We start from the raw sequence: 26,304 nt of genomic DNA, 5'->3' as shown, positions 1-26,304 counted from the left end.
ATAGTTCAGAACCTCACTCTTTCTGAAGGTGTGGCTAAGTGGCCATCCGATTTTCATTTATTCTGCATTGATCAGTTCTGCCCCATGAGGCCAAAATCAAATTGGCTCCAGATTGCAAAAAGATAAAAGGTGGCTCTGACTACTGTCCTCCATCTCGTATAGAGCCATGCTTGCACGGTGCACATCTTTCATTGTAATTTGGGGTGTTTTCTTGCTCAGTTAGAAATATATTTGTCTATTTATTAAGTGACCTGAGGACAACCTGAGCACAATTTGGCGGTTTGACTCCATTTCCCCACAAGTGCATATTGTGTCCTTGGGCAAATGCCTGTTGACATGACTTGCTCCTAGTGTCTTCGTACACTGATGGTTCAATCTGTTTGTGTTTGTCATCTAATACTAACTGATGCTAATCTGAATTTCCCCTTAAACTCTAATGTATTATTCCTCTTGGTTTCACAGTTGAAGAACAGCCTGAGGGACGATCTGTGTTTGGACCAAGGACCTGACTCAGAAAATGTTCCCATCATGTACCTGTGCCACGGCATGACACCTCAGGTCAGTGCAAAACCTGTAGTCTAGTTTTCACAAGAAATCCAAGATAAAAACATATTTACACAAAGAGGCTGCTACCTGGCTTTGCATGTACGGTATTGCAAACAGACTGCTACTTCTGTTGTGTAGAGTAAACATGTACGGGAATTGAACATGTGTGTGTTGAGGGATGATGGATAAGAGGTGCCAGACACTTATAGAGGATTTTATAGGTATTAGTCACTTGTGCCTATGGGCTAAAGCTGACATTAGTTCTAAAGCTGTTTTAAACCATTTTCAAACCATGAAAAAGGGGCGGCAGGTATTTCAATTTGTCTAACTCGTTCCTGCTCTCACAAACCCTTTGGTGGTACCCCACCCATCTTTCACATGATTGAGAATTACATTTGGAGGCATGGAGAGTCTTTGCCTCAAGTGGAGTTCAAGTATCTCGGGGTCTTGTTCATGAGTGAGGGAAGGATGGAGCGTGAGATGGACAGGTGGATCGGGGCAGTGTCTGCAGTGATGCGGTTGCTGTATTGGACTGTTGTGGTAAAGAAGGAGCTGAGTCAAAAGGCAAAGCTCTCAATTTACCGTTCAATCTACGTTTGTACTCTCACCTATGGTCATGAGCTTTGGGTAATGACCGAAAGGACAAGATCACAGATAAAAGCGGTCGAATTGAGTTTCCTCCGCGGGGTGACTGGGTGCTCCCTTAGAGATAAGGTGAGGAGCTTAGTCACGCAGGAGGAGCTCAGAGTAGAGCCTCCATGTTGAGAGGAGGCTCGGGCATCTTTTCCGGATGCCTCCTGGACGCCTCACTACGGAGGTGTTCTGGGCATGTCCCGCTGGGAGGAGACCCCAGGAAAGACCCAGGACATACTGGAGGGACAATGTGTCTCCTGTGGCCTGGGAATGCCTCGGGATTCCCCCAGAAGAGGTGAAGGAGGTGTTTGAGGAGGGGGAAGGTAGGGCCACCCTGCTCAGACTGCATGACCCGGGCCCGGATAAAGTGGAAAAAAATGAATGAATGACATGATGTAACAATATTAAACTAATCAATGTAGGCTCAAAACAGCTTTCGTGTGTAACAATAAGTTTGTCTGACTTCTCTGTTTAACAGAACAATGTTATATTTTAGTATCTAGTGCAAAATGCACTAGATACTAAAACTTGTAAACAACAATTCATTTACAGAAGTCCTCTTTGAATAAAAAATGGAGGTTCTGACTTCCGCTGAATAATTTCCCCAAAACTCAAAGTCTTATCTTTCAAATTGGATGTTGAGGAGTTGAATTATTGTTTAAATCTGTATTTTTATTTAGTTTTGCTGTGTGTTGACTTCACCATATGTGTATATAGTACATTTACACGGCTAGAGGTTTATGGTTATGTAGGCTACTGTACAAATGCCTGACAGGCCAGTATTGATAGCCGTCTCACACTATAGATTATTCATCAATACCCTTTAGCGTGAATAGACCTTTTTAGAGTACCTACTGGTTGTGTCAGTTCAAGTACTTATGCACAGTGGGGCTTTGGGGACATCAGTTATGGACTTGTCATGGGCATAAATGGAAAAAGTCACATTTCCATAATGAGTTAGCCGGGTAATTAGAGATAGAAAAGCTAGCAGCTACTTCATATTTCACTGAGCTGTAATAATACTGCTTTGTCATGTGGTCTTAATAGTTTCATATTTTAAACTGCAGAAATGTGCCGCTGTAGCTCTATCAGCCCACTGCAGCCTCAAGGCCATTCAAGTCCAACACAACAATGTACGCGTCAGTTTGAGGTTGTGCACTTCCTCACATGGGCTGTCTGTAATAAAAAAGTTGATGTGCGTGCGTGTTATTGCGTGAGGACATTTTACAAGATAAGTCTGGTAAATTAAAAAGCAAATATCTGCACTATGTCATTTTTCTGGTAAAAGATGGCATTGCTTTGTGTGAAATATTACTAATAGCATTTATTCAATCGTAGGTATTTTTATTGCTTGAGAATACCTGAAAATACCTTATGGTAAGCAAGCATGCCTCTCCTGTATCTTGGATTAATGCCTCACTGTGGAACATTTTAGGAAAAGCAATAACATCTCTATAGAAACAAGCAGGTAGCATATTAGTTCCCACTATAAAGGTTACTGTACTGTATTACTCTCTGTACTCTCCCAGTACAGCCAAATAAAATAATCAATAAAACATGATTTTATAGACATTGTTTTCTTATAGTCAACAAAGATTGTCTATGTGTATTTTATAGTGAAGTGTATAACAACAACTTCAACAACCACTAAACTGAATAAACAGTGTTACTGTGCATGAGTAGATTCTACAAACTGTATTCATGGGTTTCAGCTTCCTGTTATAGCATCCTGAGACATTTTGAGGACTTTTCATTATTCAAAAGATGTGATACATTTGTACAGAGTATCCATAAAGTCTCTTTACAATTTAAAAATGTATTACAAAGGCAATTGATAAGATATCTTCATCAGACTTGCTCTATTGAACTCAATGGCTATCAAAATTTGTTTCTTTTTACCTCATTTAATACACCTCCATATGGGCACCATTAGTCGCGCAAAACACATCGAGACAGTACTGGATTTCTTGCCATATTCACTGTAGTACAGCTTCATCAGTGGTTGCACTCACATCTGTTATCTATTGCTTTAGTTCAGCAATATCCTGTATCTTTGTTTGATATACGATATATTTTGAACATAGCCCCATAGAAAGAAATCCAGAGGTGTGATATCTGGTGAACGTGGTGGTCATAGAATTGGTCCAGCCCTTCCAATCAAACTTTTATAATAGTACAAGTAGAATTAATATATCTCATCAGTTGCCTTTGTAATTCAATTTTAAAATTGTTAAGAGGCTTTATGGACACTCTGTACTTATTGTTAAATTGTTATAGAAACAGTCAGTCAGTTCACTGAGACCTCTTCCCTTCAGAACTATCTGTCAAATCAAATCTTAAACTGACTGAAACCCTTGTTCAATCCACCTTTTAATATGCTACTGATGATTAAATCTACTTTTTGGGGTTTAAACTTTCAATTTAAAATATCTGAGTCAGCGTGATAGTTGGTGTTTCACTTCCACATAATCAGGAGCAGACTTGGCTAAGGCTGGTGAGGACACTGATGGCGCCCTGTATTGTCAGTGAAGTTAATAGCTTTGACCGCAACTTCTGCCTCAACCATCCCTGGAGTTTTTGGCTCCGTTCAGTGTTTTGGGTCCAGCTCTACAGACCTGTGTCAGTCTGATTTGAGCTAAAGGTGACAAGCAATTTGTGCCAGGTTTTTATTGACTTTTGTTGAACAATTTATAAAGACGAGAAACAGAGATTTGACAGTTCTGGACTTTAAGAATCTTTTTCTAGTTTTTATTTTGGTTCTGCTCTCCCTGCTCCCATTTGTCTCTATTTTTCAGTCATTAACAGAATGCTCAAATATCTCAATATTGACATTACTTATTTACAAAGTACTTAATTCAATTGTAATGCTTTTCGTTATTATATGTAAGCAGCATTTGCATGTATATCCCAGCCAAATCAAATAAAACGAACAAAAATGTAACCAAATTTGTGTACTGAATTTATCGGATTTAAAATAAAACAAAACATTACTGGAAATTAAGTGTTGTCCTAATGAGTCCTACAGTTGTAAAGTGAGGCAGGAGCAGTGTATTTACCATCTGTCTGGGACCTGGTGATTTGAATTCTGAACACTGCGAGTTAGTATTGGCTGACAATTCTTCCACACAAGGAGGTTTAAATAGGAGCTAAGAAGGACAGTTTGGAGACAAGCGGGCTGAGATAAAATAAGAAGTGCATAGGATAACGGTTCTGTGACACGAGTTGACCAAGGAAACTGATAATGTTAGCAAAGGACAAACTCTGTAACAGTTGGATGTTGCCATAGCTAACAAAAGATATGAAATGGAGGTGTCCTTGCTCAGACCATGCAGGGGATGCAAAAGTCCGTAAAAATTCCCCTTTAATACTGGTGTGCCAGCTCCTTGATAGCAGCTTTAACTGAGCTGTAATTGTGAGTGAATCGTCTCCAGATGAAGGGGATGCAGTGGTCTTTAGTGGAATCGCTGCTGATTGTAGTACGATGTAGTAATCATCCTCCTCTCCAGATCTTTGGTCCAATCAGAGCTACACATTCTATCCGTCACTACAAATGAATGTAGCCCGTATATTTCCTAATGTAATCACAAAAGAATTAGATGTAATAATTGTTTAGTCAAGGAATCCATAAAATGTTCTATAAATAAAGATTCCCCACAAAATTTAGCTGTACAATTGTATTCTTCAATGGCAGTCTTCCACATCAAAACTGCCATAATATCTCACTTGCTTGTTAATTCATTGATACTGGAACATTTAATACCAGATCACATGACTGTATAAGGCTAACGACTAGCCGCACCAGAACTGAGATAGGAAAAAGAGCTTTTGGCTGTTTTGCTTCACAAAGATGCATTTCAAGGGCAAGCATAATTGGATACTTAAGTGCCACAATCGCTATTTAATAATCTGGTAACAAACTTTTATACACACACTTGCACAAGTTTTTAATGTTTTCTATGGACTTATATACTTGTTTGTTTTTTGTTTGTATTGTATTTTGAACAGGCTGCTTGAAAAAGTGAGTCCAAGTGCTCTTATTAGGTCCCTGTATAAATAAAGATAAAAGAAAGAAAGATATATATTCAGCAATTCTATGACTATGTAACTTTTCTGTGTCGGTCCGCCTGCTACGTATCTATCTTGCATGTATTCAGCTGCAGGGATATTTAATGCTGTGAGCGGTGTTGCCTCTCCACAGATCTGACCTTTAACTCGGAAGAAAGCTGCAACTGAAACTTTTCCCTAACTTCCTCCCTAGCCGTGACTCACAAGCCAAGTGGATTATCAGGCATTTAAAATCTTTATAGTATTGATGAAAACGTATATCTCAAGTAGTGAACGTAGTCTAGGTTCATGACCTCAGTTCGCATTTGTAAAACCTTTAGCTTGTTCAGATAGCTTTACATTCCAGCTAGACCGCTCTATAGGATCAATGGCGAAGACCAAAGGACGCCATGTTGAACTGATGTGAAAAATGGATGAGGAGTGCAGAGAGGATGCACAGTGGGAACAGTCTGTGGTCGAAAACTTCAAAGCTGCCTGTGTTCCTCTGGACTGCGTGCCTTTATCACGTTTTATGTTATATTCCTTATTCATGACGAGTATCTTTTGTAAAGCTATTCCCCAGTCAGTTTCTATCCTCCTCTCTATCCCTCACGTTCACCCAATGCTTTAATTTTTCCTCAGTCCCATGTCAGCGGAGACACCAGAGTACGGCTATGAATACCTTATCAAGAGCAGAATGTCAACAGTATATAGGCTTAGGCATCAGTGAAGACTAAAGTGGCATTTGGGATAGAACGGTTGACACATTTCTTATAGATAAACATGTTTAGTCCTGCTGGGGTTCATTCATCAGACTTGCAAAGGAATGAGCTGTGAGTGCGGTTGTGTGCTTGAGTGCATGTGTCTGTTGTGTTATGTTATTGCGTGTACCTCGCCAATCCCATCACGCTCGCAAGGGGACGCTGAAAACGGGCGTGCTTGGAATAACATGGCTCAACTGTTGATGTGGATTTACTATCAAAGTTTCAACGCAGAGGGACAGAATGCGGCAAAAGGAAGTGTAAGCCAAGTAACAACATGGAAACAAAAGGGGTTAGGATTTGGGGATTAATAAACTGTGTGTTCATCATGAAGTAAGGCCTTGTTTAGCGTTAATGTGTATTATTATACAGTTTAGAAATGCCAACACTGTTTCTTCCTTCTGTTTACAGTCAAATTGGTTTAGTGTTGTCTTTTTACATGCATGGTTTACAAGTTGCATACCGCCATGATGTCCAGAAATCAAACCCAAGGACCTTTTTCTTTTCTCAAATCTGAAAATGGAAGGTTTTAGTCAAGATAAGTTATTGACTGACCTCCTTGCTTGATCAAAGTGAAGCAGTTGACTTGAATCTTAGGCTGGTAAGGTTATGGTTGGTATCTTAATATAAGTATAATGTATAATGTAAGCACCAGAACTGAGATGGGAAAAAGGACTTTTGGCTGTTTTTCTTCACAAAAACGGAATATATTTCAAGAACAAGCAAAACTGGTTACTTTGGTGCCACAAATGCATTTTAATAATCTGGCAACAAACATTTATAATCACAGCTGCACCTGTTTTTAATGTTTTAAATGGACTCATGTACGTATTTGGTTTGTTTGGGTTTTTTATGTATTTGAACAGGGCTTTCATTGGGTCTCCCTTTATAAATAAAGATTAATTAAATAGTAAAATAAGTATCACTGTTTTATGAGATCTCTTGTTTGTGCTACCAGCTTTGTCACTATCTTGGCCAAGAAGTGGTTTAACTAAAAGCTCAAATGAATTTCCATTCTGCTACTTACTGCATACTTGAAGTTCAATTGCCAATTCAGGTAGTGAAGTAAGACCCCGTGTAGTCTATAATCTATGGAATAGTAAGCAGTAAGTACAAGCACATGACTGGTATGAGAATGCAGCTAAGAGTAACAAAATGGTAATGGCAGAAGTAGTTTTAAGATTTGAAATAGGCTGATGTTGTTGAATCTGTCCTCATTTGTCTGTGCTGATTGCTTGTGCACACTACAGCACTTGTGAAATGAAGTGTGAAGAGGCAGAGCGCAGGGCTAATTTCAGGCCAATCCAGCCATTTACAGGCACTATACTGGGGAACGGGAGTCGAAATTAAACAGCTAATAGAAATGTGATACAGGGCTGTGTGCTGCCTTAGATTGGGTCGAGATTGGATCAAGTCTGAGAATTAGATCTGCAGCAGAAATGCGCATTTGTGGAGTTTAATAGCGTAACATATGTTCACCCTGAATTTTGTGGATTTGGGTGCCTTCACCATGTGCTACTGCAACATGCACACAAAAACACCATTTTAACCCAGTAACATTGTTGTTACCTATACACCTATACCTCCAAACACACGTAACACCACTGCAGACAATATGCATATTGCAGTTTAAAACAGGTCAATTCAGATCACAGCTGTTAATATTATTCACGCTTTGATCTAAAATTGCATAAAAAGCTAACTAGTCTGCTTTATACTTTTTACTTTTACTTTAAGGGCCAATACTATGCTATGTTCTGATGTATGTTATAATGTTGTTTCCTCATCACAAACATACCTGAAGTTGCGTTTTGTTTCAATTACACATGTTTAACACACACTTTGCATATTTACCTAGAGAGTTCTTCTCTCAGACAGAAAACACTCTGTTCCACCTTGTGATATCATGTGGTAATACAGGAAGTGCTCCACTGTGTTTTTAAACTCCATACACCTTCACTATTTGGATCATTTCAGCCCTGGAATTTCCCATATCTACTAAACTAAATGTAAAAGGTAGCTGTTAACTTTAAAACTACTGCTTCATGACATCACAAATTGGAACAGAGCTTTAGAGATGTAGACAAACTAATAATAAAGGGTTACGTAAACATGTGTGCATGAAACAAAACACAACTCCAGGTATGTGTTTGAGAAGGTAACAACATTATAACATGGGTTAAAGCTCACAAGAGGCAGTTTTGTGTAATATAGGACATTTAAGGATACATTTTCAGTACTATTTTCACCACTAACAAATTATATATAAATCATGGTGTAAGTTTTAGTTATATATAGTGCCTGTATCATAGTAGTAGTAGTAGTAGTATCATAGTTTGACCTTAAGCATACTCTATAGCCAGCTGTCAGCGATTGTACAGGTTCGTGTGTCTAAATACTGGATTCACAGATGGTGTGAGGCCAGAATCCAAAATCTCTATGTAGAGTTTAAGACTTGTCAGAGCCTTTAGTCCTACCTGCTCACCCTGTGCCTGCCTGCTCTCATGCTGTGAGCTTATTGCTGACAGCTGGAGATGTTGTTGGCTGGTTAATGATTGGTGTCTGCTGGTGCCATCTGCTGTGTGCCCTGCTCACCCACAGAGAGAACAGCAGGCCTAACACCAGCTACACTAATGAAGACCTCCATATGAGCAAATCAAGACGATTGGTAATGAAATATTAAAATAGCGCAGATGTTTATTCCTGCTTGGAAAGTTGTCTGTGTAATCCCTCAGTCATCCAGGTATGATTCATATTAAAAGAAAAATTTGATTCTGTCAACTGGACAAAAAGTTGTAGGAGTGAAGAGGTTTTGCTGCTCATCCAAGCTGCTTCTTCAGTTATGGTCAGATTGTTGGAGGACACGGCCTTATATATGTCTGAAGGGATGCTAAGTATGACTCAGGCAGAGCTCATTAGCTACCTAGCTGAAAAAGAGACAGTGTAAACAAAACAACAGGTGTGTTAGTTTCAGTGTAGTTAGCCCCTGCCTTCAGACATATATAAGGCAGTGTCAAATCTGATCAGAACTGAATGTTTCAAATTTAAATGTATTTTTGTAAAGCCCAAAATCACAACAGCAGTCGCCTCTTAGGGCTGAACATGAGAATTGATTTAACGAACAGAAAGTTAGAAAATCAATAATGAAACAAAAACAGACAAACGAGCAAATGGTTGACTGTCCCAGAACATCCCCTGTTCTTAGACCCTCCTTCTCAGCAAGGAAAAACAAAAAAAATAAAATAAAATAAAACAGTGGGAAAAAGAGAAACCTCGAGGAGAACCACAGTGAAGGAGAGATCCACTCCCATGGACAGGCTGCAGATGTGACCAGGACTAATGCGCATCCATTTCCAAATAGAGTTCAAGTCTATATGACCAGAACCCACTCAACTAAGGGACAGGGAGGAGGCCCACCCATGGCAGGACGGGAGCCACCCCAACCAAGCATCGGGCCATCCATTCAGGTGAGGGAAAGGAAGCAGCTTGGATGAGCAGCGAAACGTCTTCACTCCTTCAACTTTTTGTCCAGCTAACAGGATTAAATTTTTCTTTTACCTGCTTAGATTTTTTTTTTTATTTGTTATTTTCAAACATTGACAAGATTTGTTCACCATAAATATAGACAAGACCATCTAATATTTAAATTAAAATCAGCAAAACTCAAAAGATAAAAATAATTGCTTACTGACCAGTGTCTGCAAAACATAACTTCATGACTGTAAACATATATAGTGTTATTAAACCATTCATATTTAGAATGCACATTACACTGATAATTTCTGCTAACATCATCTTTCTAAGTTTTGCTGTTTTGTTGCACAAAAACACCAAAGTACTTCTATTATTTTGTACAGGCATCCATCACGACACTCTCCCTCTTGGATATAACTAGTTTTGGTTTTATTAGGCTCCAGACACAGGCATTGAGCGGATGGATGACTTCAAAGTCATGACAGCTGCTACAGTGTGTCTCTTTTATAACCACGTTTTAATGAAGCCAAAAATGAGCTGACAACTTCCCCATTTTCATCTGTCTCAAGTGTCTTTGGGATTGTGTGTGGAGGTGAGAGATGCCCTCTTGGAGAATTACACAGAACTTAATGACACAAATTGAATGGATTTATGTTGTTTTCACCTTATGAATTTTATAGGACAAGTTTTGGCCAAACCTGCACCGTGTTAAAATTGCTTATAAGAATTGCAAATGTTGTACTACCGAACACAGAATTTATAGTTTTTCATATAAGAAAGCTCTGTTTTCCACTTGTCTATAAAGCATTTATCTTGTTTTTAAGGAATCCATTTTAATAGGCCCGTATATCTAATGTTGGTTTTCCTATGAGTTGCGGTACTTCAGATGTATATATAATTTACTCTAACAATATTGTGGATACAAATAAGTTCTTATTTTTTTATCTTATGCCATGAAAAACAGTTTATAGCGCAGATCAATGTTGTCAGAGGTGAGTTTTCAAAGTGCAGTAATTGGTTTCCTCACAAAAGCACACAGGCTAATATCCTAAAGTTTAAAGTCTTCCTCCTGTTATCTCACTCTGGAACCAACTCCATGCTGAGCTCTTTAATCTTTAATACAGTACTAACCACTCACACGATCAATACTGTTATTGTGTGCTTAGAGAAGACTATTAGATTGGAAAAAGTTTTTCCTCTGCAGCTCTCTGCGGGTGATTGAGCATTCACTGTTTAAGCTTGTCCTGCTGTTAGAGCTACTCAAAATAACTATTTACTTTGAGTAGACATAATGTGTTTCTGTAACTTTTAGGTTTTTAGCTGGAGGTCTTTATGGAGGTCTTTGCTCTCTCAGTATTTTAATTGTAATGTTGATCATGAAATGTAATCCTTTCCACTCTACATCACGTTGCCTTTGCACTTAAAACCTTTAGAACATCAAGGGGCCACTTCAAAGCAACTTTATTCTCACTTGTAAAGTCAACAAGTTTCCCCCTTCTCTCAAAAACTCTCTTACCTCTTATGTTCAAACTACACAGAATCATTCAAAAGATCAGCTCTACAGCAGGCGGAACATATTCTTGCACAAAGCCTGAAAGATTTTGCTCCAATCAAAATGTCATGCATTGAAGGTGCTCATTAGCAGCAGCCTGGAGCCCTCCACGCCTGTTCTGTGTACGTGTGTCTGAAGAGATTAGTATCTTCAAACATAAGCCTCCCATTAGAGCATGTGATAGCAGCGTGACCACAGAGGAGCCCCAATTGCACCAGGCCTGTCAGGAGGAGGGCATCCATACACACATACACAAGCACGCTTATTAGCTCTAGGTCAAGCTCACTATTATTGCTAAGACAGCGATGGTCATGTGAAAAAAGTTTCAGGTACACTTTATTATTTATTATAGAGAAATTTGTGCTCTGCATTTGACCCATCCTTCAATTAGGAGCAGTGGACATCGCAGTGCATCTTCAGATCATGATCTAAGCTTAGTCAGGTCTACCTTAGCTGGAGGATTTGAACTTGTCGTGCATGTTTTTTGGGGAAGACAACAGCTTTAACTAAGTAGAGTTGGGCCTGGTTAGCACTTGGATGGCAGACCCAGGGCCAAAGTGGGATAGTAGTGGCTATTTTGTTGTGTTGTAGGGAAGACACTTCACCTACCTTGCCTATTATAAATGTGATGTGTGAGCGAGTGATTGGTGGTGGTTGGAGGGGGCACAGATTAGCACCCTTGCTTCTGTCAGTCTACTCCAGGGCAACTGTGGCTATAGAACCATCACAAAGTACAGAATGGTAAAACAACTTTGCGTGTCTTATATAAGTGTTAATGCAATATTATTTCTAACAATAGCTTCACAATTGCAGTCACTAAGTCCATTTACTGGAGCTTATGCCAAGTGCAGTGCTGTGTTTTTTATTTTATTACATTCTTCTGTTTGTATTCACACTTTTACAAACCTGGTTAATGACGTAACCTTTCTGCACCTGGGCTGGATGAACCTTGAACTATATATTGATTATCTCACAGCATAAATGGACTGTTTTTGTTGTCACATTTGCATTTTTATATAGGTATATTATAAAGGAATATTCTGACATTTTACTGCTTGTGAAAATTGCACAGCTGAAAAGGTTTTCCTGATAGTTAGAGAGAGCTATATTTGTTAAGAGGCCATTACACCCAATATACCGCACTTACTCCACCGCTTTTACTAAATACAAAATGTCCTACAAAATGTGAAGTTTAAATTGAACATGGACTGCTGAATACAGCCTTACACTTCAGATGGAAAGGCCTATATGGCCTCTTTTCACCTGCTGGCATTGAACTGTTCCATTTCTGCTCTGTCTGTAGTGATAGAGCCATACACTCATTTAATGGTGGTGGGGTCTGAAGAGAATGGGAAGAACTGGCAGTGTAGCAGATTGGCCAGAATCTTGCAGTTCATTTGGTGTTGATTTGTGTGATACTATGTGTGTGTGTGACATGCATCTGTATATGTGTGCGTGCGTGCGTGCGTGCGTGCGTGCGTGCGTGCGTGCGTGCGCGCGTGCGTGCGCGCGTGCGCGCGTGCGTGAGTGAGAGATCCTGCATCAGAATTGACCTGCCCTTGTCTTTTTGTGTTCTGATGTGAGCCCACTGAAGGTGTGATGCTGCCTGCCTCTAAACTGGGACAACATTTGCATCTGTGTTTGAAATGCTGATTTCAGACACATTGGCTTCTCCCCAAACATGCTTCTATTCACCTACACATGTCAGTTATCTCTGGATTCAGGCACATGCTTATTTGTTTTATTCTTATTTAGGCTGGCTCCAAATGATTTAAAGTCATAAATTGTATTATATTATGCAATGATTTGATTACAGCCAATATCAAACCATTATGTGTGTTTACTGTGCCAGTTTTCCATCTTTGCTTCATTACTTTACAGTGTTTTCTCTTTATTTGGAACAGTTACTAGTGGCTTGTTTACTTCATAGCAGTAAATATCACCTGGCACATTGTGCCGATGAGGGGAGAATGGAAAATAAACGCTGAAAGTAGGCTACACTTTAACTGGCTAATAATGACTGAGGCGCTGCTTAGCCACTGCTGCCTGGCATCCGCAAGACTGCATTTTCATTAAGTACCTGAGCTATGGGGGAGGGCAGAGTGTGCAAAAGGAGGCAATTTTTACTCACTAGTCCTATATGAAAAATCAGGAAATACAAGAAATGCATACCACAAATATCTGAACTGATGTGCTGCTTTACATAGCATTGCTTTCACCAGTGGCATAAAAATCCCTTCAGGCTGGCGATGTATCACAGTATTGCTTGATTATTTTGCATATTACTGTCATACAAAAAAATACAATGGTTATGGTATATTCATAGATGTTATCCCTACACCTGCATGTGTGTTTCTTGTGCAGAACGTGTACTACACCAGCTCTCAGCAACTGCACCTTGGGGTGCTCAGTCCCACCATTGACGATGATGACAACAAGTGTCTGGTGGATGTCAACAACAGACCACGCCTCCTCGAGTGTCGCTACGCTGCCAACAAGCACATGAAGCTCACCTGGGCCTTCTCTCAGGTACACACTGTACTGCACTGTATAATTTTGTATTTAATTCTTTGTACTTATGTTGTAGGTCACTTGTATTCAGTACTTTTAAAGCACATATTATAGCAGCTGATGGCATTAATGGTACCAGAACATTTTTGAAGTACAAATAGGCAAGGCATGTTGACTTTTATATTTACCTTTCAGTCTTGGTCAAGGATTGTATGGGAAAACTTTCTATTCAAACCGAAATGATAAAAATCTTTTCAGTTTATATGAACATTTTAACGTGGGCCATGCAGGGAAGTATTTGTCTTTAAATGATCTGAGAGGAAAAACAGTATTGTTGTTTGATTTTATTTATGAGTTTATGATGTAACTGTTCTATATGCGCCTTATGTGTTGAGTCTCATTATAAGCTTTAAAGTGTAGAATGTGTGGCATAACAGAAAGCCATTTCCATTTTCTCTTTTGTGTGTCAGTGCAGTCAACAAATGTCGTTATCTTGAGTCCACAAATCAGTAATGTTGAAACCACCACTTAGTATTATATTTTTTTCTCTAAATGTTCAATATTCTCTGACTTTCTTTTACTTCTAAGAATAGAGGTTCAACATGTTTAAGTGCCCCACTGTTTCTGTTGCTACCATTTGTAATTAGACTGGCTGACCTGGCCCTGCTGTATTCTCACATAACACCAAGATGATATGTACGTTACTGCTGTTAATGTGGCAGCTTTGGCCTGACAGAATACGACAAAGTTCAGTGGAGGGGAGTTCACATCTGCCATCTACTGGTGAAAAAAAGACCCTATAACTTTGAAAATGATAGATAACCCATTGTAATAAAGAACACCAAAGTGCATATACCTTAACCTGAGTTCCAAACAAATATACGCTGTGTCACTGGTCATACCGTGCAGCTCTCTTTATTTAAGGTTTCTGTATTCCTCCATCTTTTCTCTCCACATCTGTCCAGCTGTAACCACTGAAAAAAGTTCTCCCCAGTTGCCCAGGCAACGGCACTGTTGGGAAAGTGTGCTTTTTAATTAGCCTTAGCTTCGGCTTTGGCCAGGATTCAGAAAGGAAACTTTTAAGTGTCATGAGTCCAAGAGATGGGATCCCATGGGATCAGAGAGAAGTGCTTTGTGGAGGGAAACTTGAGGCAGGAGTCAAGTGAGATGGAAAAGTTTTTTTTTTCAAGCCGAGAAGATGAAAGATTTACAGGGCAGGAGACAAGTGGAACGTGCTAATGTCAACACCGGAGCACTTGTCAAAGGCCACAGAGCGGCTGCAGGACTGAGACTGGATTAAAAGTTTAAACAGGGAGAGTGTCTTTCTGAATACTGTGAGTGCTAATCTAACTGTTATAATCTATTACTTGATCACTTTGTTAAAAGGAGGGGAATAATTACATCAGCCATGTTTGAAACAAGTAATTAGAACACTGAATCGTCTTTCTGTCCCACTGTAAAAGATGAAGTAGACACTGCTGACTAGCTTTAACTGCAGCCTCATGGAAAACACCTCATTATTATAGTGGATTCCTTACAGTTGTTCTATACAAGGACTTTGTGATTCTCAACAGATCAACAGATCAACTAATGAGCATTTAAATGATTCCTTGTGGAGCTCTACACATTATAGTGCAGTCTTTTTCTTATCAAGAAATAATAAAATCTCAAAGTTTACAATATTGAAGAATTTAGAACAAAATCTGGACCAAACTGAAAGTCACTTGTGCAGGACAAAGTTTGGAAAACAGCTGAAGACGACTTCAAAGACAGGAAACAAGGACTCAGAAATAAGATCATGGGCAAGTGAAGCAGAGGCTGAGGAGGCTGTGCTTAAAGCAGCAGACAGACAGTATTAGTGAATTATTGATAGGCAGATCTTTTACAATTTTGAACTAACCATCACCCTGAGGAGCAGATAAAGATGGGGATAGAACAGGAAAGAACAGATTCTACCTTTCTAACATGCAACTTTTGTGGCATAAATAAGAATATAAATATGAATGTGAATTTCAAACAGACATGGGAATAGCACAGATAAATACTGAAAGATTTGGCTTTAAATGTGCGTCTAACTGGTATCCAAATACATGAATAAATGAATACGTTTAATTGTTTAGAGGTCAGAATTTGATGGGGAGGCGGACGTAGTGGAAAAGTGAATCCCACTCTGTTTTTTTTTACTTTATTTTATGACTTACATTGAAATGATAAAATACAAACTTTACTACTTGACAATTGTCTTTGAGTATCTGCAGAAGCAAACATTTGAGTCCCTGTTTAGCTCTCCGTTGATGCCATTGATTGTGCTGGTGGTGACTTGTTGCCTGAGCATGTGGCCGTGCACTTCCTCTGGACTGCCTGCTCTCCGGCTCGCTGCCTCATGACAGACTGATTAACTAGTGCTCGGGCCTTAATAGCAGGGAATCAATAGTGCCGTCCAAGTGTGCACTCTGCAGAATGACGGACCCTTTACTGCAGTGCACGGGACACGAGCCTGGACCAGAGCCATACATTTGTCTGCGATCACCACAATAAAATGAAAGTGTGTGTGTATTTAAACTCACCCGGTGCTGAAGGCAAAAGCAGCACACTTTTAAGTACACTTGTGGAAGTCACTGAGGAGGTCGCACAACTCGAAGACGAACGATCGACCTGCCATCGGTGGAGTGGTGTGATTACGTCAATAAAGCCCAAGTCTGGTGAAGATCAAACACACACATACACACACACACCAAGACCCAGAGATGACTGCAGAATTGTAGAGCACAAACAATATATATGAATTTTGTGACTGTCGTGTATGTGAAGCAATCTGAAAATATAACATATATTTGAATATATGATGCAATATGTTACACATTTCTCAGTCCGTCTTTTTGTGTCTTTTTGTTTACTGTTAAAGAATTTGACGCTAAATGTGAGCTACATAGTTACTGAAAATGGTTGTTTATCATGTAAATTAACCTGAGCTGGAAGTTTAATTATAGTACAGTAACCTAAATGTAATAATGTGCCATTACCTAAGCATTCAGTGTTAGTATATGTAAACAAACTAGTTCAGCATAAACCAGGAATACAACTTTTGTAATTTGCAAGCTCTCTGATGAAACAGGAATCACTTTTTACACTTTTTACTTTATATTTTACTACATAATATTATCCAGCCCTCATTTATATATTTTCTGTAATTATCTAATACAGTTGGGCCTACTTAAACCACTGATTCTTCCATGTGGACTCTATAATGTGCTAAAAATATTCAGTGTTTATCAAAAATTCTAAATTGTAAAGTTGTGTGGCAGGCTTTTTTTTTCTTCTTTTTTTTCTTCTTTTGTGTGTGTGTGTGTGTTGTCTTAAAAACTCTTTGGGGAAAAAAAAAAAAAAAAAAAATATATATATATATATATATATATATATATATATATATATATATATATATATATTTTTTTTTTTTTTTTTTTTTTTTTTATGGTTCAACAACACTTTTTAATCTGTTGTAAGTAAATTTAAATCAGATTTATTTTTTTTATTTTCAGGGTGGCCCAATCCAAAACACAGATTCGCTCAACTGTCTGGAACTGGTGGAGAGCCGACAGTCGGAGTTCAGGGTCCAGTTGTCTATCCAGGCCTGCACCAATCAGAAGTGGACCATCACAAACATCCTGACCGTTCTCCCACAGTAAACGCATCAGTATGGACTCTATACGCACCACCGCCCTGAGACTCCCAACAGGTGCTCATCCCAGGAACTAGTAAAAAGCTGACAGGAATCCAAGTTAGAATTATACCTGAAGATCATGGGTCAAGTTTTAGAACTAATGACCGTTTTACACAAGTAACCTCGAGCCAGATGCGGTCTAGCTATAAAGCACGGCAATTAAAAGGGAAATATATGGCCCAATGATCCAGAGGACAGGCCTGTGAAAGCGGGGAAGAGCGTTTTATGGGTTATTGCATTTGCACAAACCTGGGATGACTTTGGGACTTGTTATGTGAGCCTTAAGATGAGGGTGTTCCTGGCTATCATTGCACAATCACAAGGAAAATGAAGTGAATTCTTTGAAATAGCTTGGTGTGGTTGTTAGACATCAAATGCACTGGGATTATTTTAGTTTTAGTTGAGGCTATCTTCTGAGTGGGCAATTTTTAAGTATCTGCAGACATATGGTGTAATGGAGCTACTAAAACATCTGCTGTTTTATTCATGCCGGTTACAAGCCGTGGGTTAAAACTTCTACACCGATTGATTAAACTTCAAAAATTCACTATTAGAATGATAAGTTGGCCTTGCACCTTCACCTCCAAATCATATGCAGAAATGAATATTAATTCTTTATCAAATTTAATCAATTTTCCAAAGCGTCCTTTTATTCATTTTAGCTGTTTCATTTTAGGGACTGCAATTTTTTTGGTTTAAACTCTGAAATACTAGCCATCGCCCCCAAAGCAGCTCAAATTTGCATTGCATTAAGCATTTATGTCTATTCTGACTTTGACACGCAACAGTTAGCTTGTGCCCACACTTAATTTCAGCCCTACACTACTTGAGTTGATAAATCTTATTTGGAATTAGCCCGATATCACAAAGGCAGGTGGTAGGATATTGCATAAGGAGGTGAGAATTAATTCCATTTTGTATTGCATAATGATTTACATAATTCACTGTCAAAGTCTAAACATTTCCTGTCAGACAAATGAAATATAAAACTAATCTCGTGATCCTTACTAATAACCCTTTTCTCAACGTATAAGTGAAATTTATAAGCACTAGCAGCTAATCTAACAGATATTACAATCTGACAAGCCCACGCTTCAAAAGATCAGTGATTGAAAAATGCGCGTGTGGGTGTGAAAAGCCTGCTCCAACTGAGAGAATAGTTACGAGTTGTATTTCCAGCTTCACTGTACTCTGTCAGGTAACACAATTCAGTCCTTATTCAAGTGTCCTACTTACTTTCCTCTGGGCCTCTAAATGTCACTGCTAACGTAACGCCCCACGCCGTTGAAGTAGAGGCCTAATTTAACGTCTATTCTCTTGGGGCCTACAATTAAGGCTTGAGCTGATAGTGAAACAATAACAGGGATTTTCTCCTTAAAAGCCATTTTATGATGCCCCCTGCAGAATCCGTATTAGTTACCATTACAAGCCATGCACATATTCCCCAGTCTATCCAATGTGTGTTTTGTATATGGACTGGGTGCAGACACAAGTGGCTGGAGCCTTTATAAGGGTTTTATGGGGAAGGGCATCTGGTGTAAAATTGCTATGCTTCTCAACATGAGAGTCAGGACTATTGCAAAAGTGAAGAGGATCATACTGTGTGATATATGAGTGGGATCAGAAATTTTTCAAAAAATACAAGTCATGTTTGCTGCTTTTTAGGGCATTTTGGGGGTTTTCTGTAACTAGATGACGTGTGACTAAAACCATGGCTTTTGTAACCACTTTCACTGTAGTCTTTTGAACTAACACTCAGGTTCACAACTCATTGTAAATTGCCTCTGTCCTATGTCATGATGCACTTACTGTTAAGCCCATTATGTACAATAATCCATTATAGTCATCTCAATTAAAACATGTTGCACAGTTGTGCATATGTGGATAGCCCATTGAGCAGAAGACAAAGGACAAATCCTGTTCATTAAATGGACACTGTAACTTGTCCATAAGTAGGTGGAGGGTCTGAAACCTTTTGTCAAGCAGGTAACCAAACCAAGTATTTAAATGGCAATAAAACACTTTAAATGCAAGATAAATCTGTTTATACCATAGTATGGAACAAAGCAATATTATTGTCATGAAACGAGCAGGTGGAGACCCTCCACAAGAAAACTGACAGTGTACCTGAAAAAACATAACACTGGTGATGCTCAGTCACTTACAGCCAACAGCTCAATGTTAAATGTGATAAACAATATTTATTCCTGCTCTTCCTGCTGCTGTTCTGTCCCTGTTTCCTCCTCAGTCTAATAACCAACGCTGAAAATGCTGTGTGCTGCTGTTATCGATCTCTAATTAGGCTTGCGGTAAATAATTAGCTGCATTTAACACCAGAAAACAAGTCCAAACTCTAACCCTCTATTTAAATCACCGTACGTATCATGATGAAATAAAAACTCCCAAAAGGCTAAAATTCTGCTCTGTCTGGCTGAGGTCAGGTCCTGTGTCTCTGCTTCGTCCTCTGCCCAGCAAAGGACTACAAGCAGTCCAGCCCTCTGCTCAACCCTCTGCTTCAGCACAGAGGAGAGAATGACTCATGGAGCCTGCAGCTCATATAGTTCACTTAAAAGAGGGACTTTCATGGCAGTACACACTATTATCAAATAGATAAGACAGGGGAAGCAAAGGCAATGCCAGATTTCATGTTGTTATGAGCAGGGTGGCAATGAAAAGTGGGGGAGAACATATTCCTCCTTTTCAAAAGGGGAGTGACGTGTCCCCTCCTTAATTAATGGATGCAACGCCCATATGGGGAAAAAAAAATTATTCTGTCAACTGGACAAAGTGAATATATTTTGCCACTCGTCTAAGTAGCTTTTTCATTTCTTTACTTTAGTTTACACTGAATGATGGTGAAACATATTCACTTTTAAAGTTTTTGTCCAGTCGACAGAATGAATATTTCTTTTGTAATGAAATCTACCTGGACAACTGAGGAATTGGAAAGAGATTTCAATCTTTGAATTCACCATCATGTCTTATATCATTTATAGCTACACCATGAAATACATCAACCTGAGAAAGTTATTGATATCCCAATGACCATGGCTGATATGTAACTGACAAATGAGCAGTGTCCCTGTAAGTTTCTCTTTGTGTCACTCGGGGCAGTCCCATATATTTCATCTCAAGTGATGCTGCTGCAGCCACCTGTAATTTAGGGTGAGACCTCCAGCTGACAGAATGATAGATGATAGGGAGTGTGTTGTCTGACGGGCCGTCCTTCAATTGGGACACAGCCCCCAAAGGCCCCGGTCTGGATCTTAAATGTACTTCTGAATATAAGGCTCCTCCTCCTGCCCCCGGTGGTGTGATGCGGTAGTGAGTGCACACAGAGGCTGAGTAATGGACAGATGGAGGTTATGTCACACCGAGAGCAGATGGGTGACGAGTAACAGGGCTCGACTCTGGGGTTGGGCATTCTTAAGTCATTCTGCCTCAACCAGCCTCAAGTCAAGTCACTTATTTATTTATAACCATAACCCTTTCTTTGTCATAGCAGAATCTGCCTCCAACATGTGCATACTGTTTGTTCATAAGCCAGATGCCCTTCCCTCTTACTGTCCCGGACTTGTGACCTGTGCGCCTAGAATGTCTTTTGATTTTACTTAGCTCCGATAATCATTTGCACACATTTGCTTTATGGATCGATTGCAGAAGGGTTACAAGTCATGAAAGTAGAATTTGACTGCAGTGTCCCAGGCCTTAAAATGTATGCTTCTAAACAAACCAATCCAACAAAATGCCACAAATCAAGCAATCTTTTTCATTTGTATTTGTGGTATATTATCAAAAGTTTGTTGAGTCGATATCTCTTTAACCTCCATGTGGTCAATAAAGCTGTTTTTATACAATTCAAACTTATGGTCAAAGTCAAGGCATTTTGAGTTATTCAGCGTACTTGTTTTGTTGTTTAAAGATGAGTTTGTGCTGATTTGACACTCCCATTTCTGCCGCTCCACTTTCAGAGATATCCAAGAACGACACCCAAACCTCATTAAATATGACTGCTCTGCAATCAATCTCACATTTATTCAAACATTCACTGTGCCATTAATAATTGAAGACCAAAACAGGACTAAACTTATCCATAATTCATGTGGCCGTTCTGTATTGAGTGTTTGTGCCACTGGCTGAGGTGATGCATTGCTAAAGCAGGGGAGATGTGCAGATGTTTTTATCAGCTACTGTGTAGCCCTGTGAGCCCTGTGAGCCCTCTCTGGACTGCTTCTGCTGTGGCTCAGGTGCGGACCTCCTCCAGTCTCTCCATTTTGGGGGAGCTGTTTATTTATCAAGTCAAATGTCTGAGCTATTTTATTATTAGTGTATTTAAACAGGATATTTATAACAGTAAAACATTAACCTGAAACTGTGTTGGTGTGTTTTATTTCATTAGTTTTAGTTAAAAGTTGAATTGAATTTTGTGTTATGAAAATTTTTGTTACAGACTCTGTATTACATAAACTTTTTTTCACCGCCTGATGCATCTTTCTATTGAGTTTCTGAAGGAGAAGCTGTAATCATAAAGAGACACATACAACGGTACAGTGGCTGGTTATGAGCTGATGAACGGCTGTAACACCAAAAAGAGGTATTCTGTTTAATTAATGAAGATGTGCAATAGAACCCAGACCCTTTTTTGTAGAAGAGTGCAAATTTATCTTGAAATCTGCCTTGTGTCATCAATTTAAAACATTTCTAAAGATAATATCTTCATTTTCAAACACAAAATTATCCACCGAAACATCTGAAAGTGATTTAGTCTGCCTTTAAATTGAATATTGATCAGCAGAGATAGTATATACAGGGAGATCCAATTGTGATTCAAAGTCATAGCACCACTACAGAGAATTCATCAGTGGGAACTCTCCAACACTCTAACAAAACAGCTCACACAGACTAACAGCATGTCTGATCCATTCTACTAACCATGTGGTGAATACTGAACATGTAAACAATCAATAATAGATCTGAAATGGTCCAAGTGCTAATGCTTCTCAGTGATAACCCCCCGTCCTGTAGATGCACTGAAGAGAAAAGCAGTGCGCTCTTTTGTGTGAAATCATGAACATGGATGAGCTTGCTGGACCCCTGAGCGGCGCTAACATCAATCCCACTAAAGCCACTGTTTAGCCCCTCTATCTCACACTGCAGCGCCTACACAAACACTTCATAACTGACAGCAAAATTGTGGTCAACTCTAGTGTGAAATATGAAGAACTGCAAGGTTAGCACTCAATGTTCACCCACCAGTCCGCTCCTTTTCATGGACTAAACAAATGGATGAAGTGCTCAAGTACAAGGCTCCTTCTACAAACTCTTTCTTTTGTATGAAATTGTACTAAAATATATAGAGACAGACAGTAGTATTTCAACTGGTACTACTGCTGTGTGGCTTCTATCACTACTAAGTGCCAATACTAAATTTAAAAGTACTTGTGGGTGGTTGGTAGGCTTTGAAATGGTGGAGGGATATAGAAGATCCCTGCATATATGCACTACAGCCAACCGCTATAGCTATATATATTTAAGAGCATTTTTCCTGACCTTTTCTAGCTAAAGATAGTATGCCGCCTCGTATATTTCATAGAAGCTATAAAATGCCACATGATTCTACAGAACATGGGCTTCCAGTGATTTTTTTTAGTGCTCACATGCCAACACATAATGGAATAGCGCATCGTGCTTTTATCGTGAACCATTGCACTCGGTCTTCATAAAATGTGCGGTCCATGGATGTCATCTTGTAAACTTTGAAATACTGCACCTATTGTTTAGAATAGTTTATGGCTCGTAAACAAGCCTCTCATAACACCAGGGCAATTGTAAAGGGAGTCCATTCAATGAAGCAGGCCTATTTACATTAAGGAGCAAGAGCTGAGTAATGACTACAGCCTTCAAACGAACTCTAATGGTCGACCCGCATCGCCCCTTGTCCACACCTCATTGGCTGTTGTTCTGGTGACTAACCAATCAGAGAGACAGAAATGGTCCGTTTGATTGAGGTCCTGTGTAGACCAAGCATGTCCAAACTGTGATAAAGTGAAAGGAAATGGCTGACACCTTACCTTGAATATATGGTTAATAATTAGTCTATTCTTTTAGGCCTACCCCGTCTTACACAATAGGACACAGTTTAAAATATGGTGCAGGAAACACAAAGTAAACGGCGTTCTGCAAAATATTACTTTAAACTGTGTAAGGCTTTCTTTCAATCCAGTGGGAAAATGCTTTGCCAGATGTTTGGTTCATATAGCATATTTGTAGAAACATTTAGAATTATGAAGCTGAATTTAAGGGAAAGGGAAGTGGGTGACATCTGTATCTGACTCATCCTTAAGTGCTACGCAGTCCAATGGGAGATAAGCACTGGGACCATTATATTCTCATCAAAAACCTGCATTAGACGATCAGAGATTAGCAAACTATTCTTAGAGGGGCACTATTTAGGTGGAGAATGCGAAACTTATTTTATGTTGTTTCTTTGGATTCCATATTGTTTTTTCTAGGAATGTTCTATAATATGATGAAAAAACAAACAAACAAAAAAACTTTGCAATCTCCATGGAGACTATCCAGTTCAAGCAGGTGACTTGACCAGGTGTATTTCTCAATAAAAATGTCTGTTTAAATAAAGGCCCTATGTCAGGCAAAACTGACTCTTGTGAACTTTAAGACAAAACTCCTTCTCAAAAGCATACCTGGAGTTGTGTTTTGTTTCAGTCACACATGTTTGAGCAGTCCTTTATCATTATTCTGTCCACATCTTTAAAACTCAAAATGCTCTGTTCCACATTGTGATGTCACGAAGCAATAGCTTTTTAAGTTGTTAATTTGAAAACCTTTTACCTTTTTCTCAGAAGTGTTTGGCATTTCCAGGGCTGAAATTATCCATATGATGATAGTGAAGGTGTATGAAGTTTAAAAATACACTAGAGCACTTCCTGTTTTACCACGTGACATCACAAGGTGGAACAGTGTTTTCAATTTGAGAGAAGAACTCACCCTAAATATGGCCTGTTTGTGTGTTAAACGTGTGAATGAACCAAAACACAACTATGGGTATGTTTGTGATGAGGAAACAACTTTATAATAACATAGATAAGAAAAACAGCGTAATATAGGCACTTTAATATCATACAGTGGAACATTTCATGCATAACATTTTTATTACACCCGCAGGCGACAAATCCTCCACCAGAAAACCTACACAGTGCACCTTTAAGTAAGAATGAAGACATATTGAATTTCCATGTGTTCAGAGCAAGCGAGCAGAGTGAACAACAAAGAGAAGATCTAAAATGTGGAATATTCGTTGGTGAAATGAAGGAGCAGGAGGATGAGAAGCGCTCACACAGGGTTTAGGTGAACACAGAAGCAGAAGGAGATAGACAGAGAGAAATCCGGCTGGATCTGATTATCAGATTAAGGCAGAAGTGCAATATCAGCAATATTTGAGCATGGAAATGAAAGCTCTCCTGGCAGGAAAAGGCCTAATCTCCTGTTTAATTGGATAAAGCCTCCACTCTGCAGGAAACCATCAGAGGTACAGCCGCACTCAATTCATTCCCATGTACATTTTGAACTTGTTAACTTTTTTGTGTGCTATCCTGTTTGTGTGAATCAAATAAATGTGGATATTGCATGCTTATTTTTGAGAACCTTGCCTCACGCACCTGATAAAATGTACTAATAGTTTGTTTATGCTTTTAAAATCAGTGCATTTATTTTCACCGTCATAACACATTGATTAAAGCATTTCAGGCTTTTCAAATTGTCTGAAAGAGACCTATAGATTTGTGGCTCCACTAAAAATAACTATATAAACAACAGGGATATAAGCAGCGGCAAAAATACTGTTCAGTGATAATGAGGAGTCATGAATAATGCAAATCTGCTGTATACAGGTACAGTATGAAACCTATTTAGGCGCCTCTCCACTTTTTGTTTTTACATGCCATATTTTCTATACTGAGCACTTGGAATAAAACCAGCCTGAAAGTTAAAAAAAGAAATAAGAAATCTTTTCAGGCTTGTAATACAGGGTGTCCATAAAGTCTTTTAACAATAAAACAATACAAAGGTAATTACAAAGGTAATTGATAAGATATTTTTAAAGTTTTAATAACACTGCATTTTTGTATTCTATGCATCCTGTTGATTAAAGAGGTGTTCTTTTGAATGAACCCCTAAGAAATGGTTACTCCTCAAGAGAAGGCACAGTGTGTATCATGGGTTCTGTGGGGCTATGTTAAAGATAATGTGTATTAAACAAACATACAGGACATTATTAAACTAAAGCAAAAGATAACAGATGTGACTGCAACTATTGATGAGGCTATGCCAAAGTGAACTTGGCAAGAAATCGAGTACCATTTTGATGTGCTTTGTGTGACTAATGGTGCCCGTATAGAGGTGTATTAAATGAGGTATTAAAAAAAAGCTTTGTAATAAAGGTTTTGAATTGTAAAGAGACTTTATGGATACCCTGTATATTTCTGTCTCAGTCTCCCTTTGTGTGTTACTAATGGTTAATGCAGATATTATATGTGAGCTTAAATGTCACCTTAGCCCAATAACACAATAAATTTGACAAATATAAGAAACATAATTTAGCAGGTTTTGCCCCTTAAGATTCTTACCTCTGTCAATTTCAATTCACTGTAAGCGTCCCTAGTTGGTCGCAATAGTTATTTTGATTATTTAGTCTGAAAGGTTTGAGAACCCATGTTATGTTTAAATGTTCAGGTCCAAAAGTGCTGAATGCTTAGAGCAGAGTGAAGGTGGCTGCTGCTGAAGTGCGGAGCTGCATTGGTGATGATGGCTGTAGATGATGAGCGCTCGTCCTCCTGCTCTGAAAGCTCACACATATTAGCGCTGTAATAAGGCTGGCACCAACCGGATAATGCCCTGCCAACAGCCATCAGCCTTTCACACAGCCTCTGCCAGGCCACGTACCCTTCTCCTAGACACAAGTGACACACAGAGGGGGGCAGAGGGACAAGGGGACAGAGGAAGCAGTGGAGAGGAACTGAGGCAGGCATGTTGACTTTTACCAT

The 26,304-nt window shown here is 39.1% G+C and overlaps 1 protein-coding gene across 3 annotated transcripts in view; it reads left to right on the top strand.

Annotated features, from left to right (window-relative positions):
• Positions 1 to 21,580, top strand: part of LOC117371878 (polypeptide N-acetylgalactosaminyltransferase 18-like) — a 123,377-nt gene extending 101,797 nt beyond the window's left edge. For 2 of the 3 annotated variants that reach the window (XM_055222582.1, XM_055222581.1), the window contains 3 exons: positions 463 to 558; positions 13,375 to 13,539; positions 17,061 to 17,264. In XM_055222582.1, coding sequence (XP_055078557.1) covers positions 463 to 558; positions 13,375 to 13,539; positions 17,061 to 17,207 — 408 coding nt within the window. In that variant the 3' untranslated portion in view covers positions 17,208 to 17,264. Of the gene's footprint in view, positions 1 to 462; positions 559 to 13,374; positions 13,540 to 17,060 lie in introns of all 3 variants that reach the window. The other variant, XM_033967555.2, reaches the window with a different exon arrangement.
• Positions 21,581 to 26,304: the final 4,724 nt, after the last annotated feature.

This window comes from Periophthalmus magnuspinnatus, chromosome 6 (genome assembly GCF_009829125.3).
Source record: "Periophthalmus magnuspinnatus isolate fPerMag1 chromosome 6, fPerMag1.2.pri, whole genome shotgun sequence".
Classification (NCBI taxonomy): domain Eukaryota; kingdom Metazoa; phylum Chordata; class Actinopteri; order Gobiiformes; family Gobiidae; genus Periophthalmus; species Periophthalmus magnuspinnatus.
The sequence above is the reverse complement of the archived record's forward strand: the minus strand, read 5'-3'. Positions and strand labels throughout refer to the sequence as shown.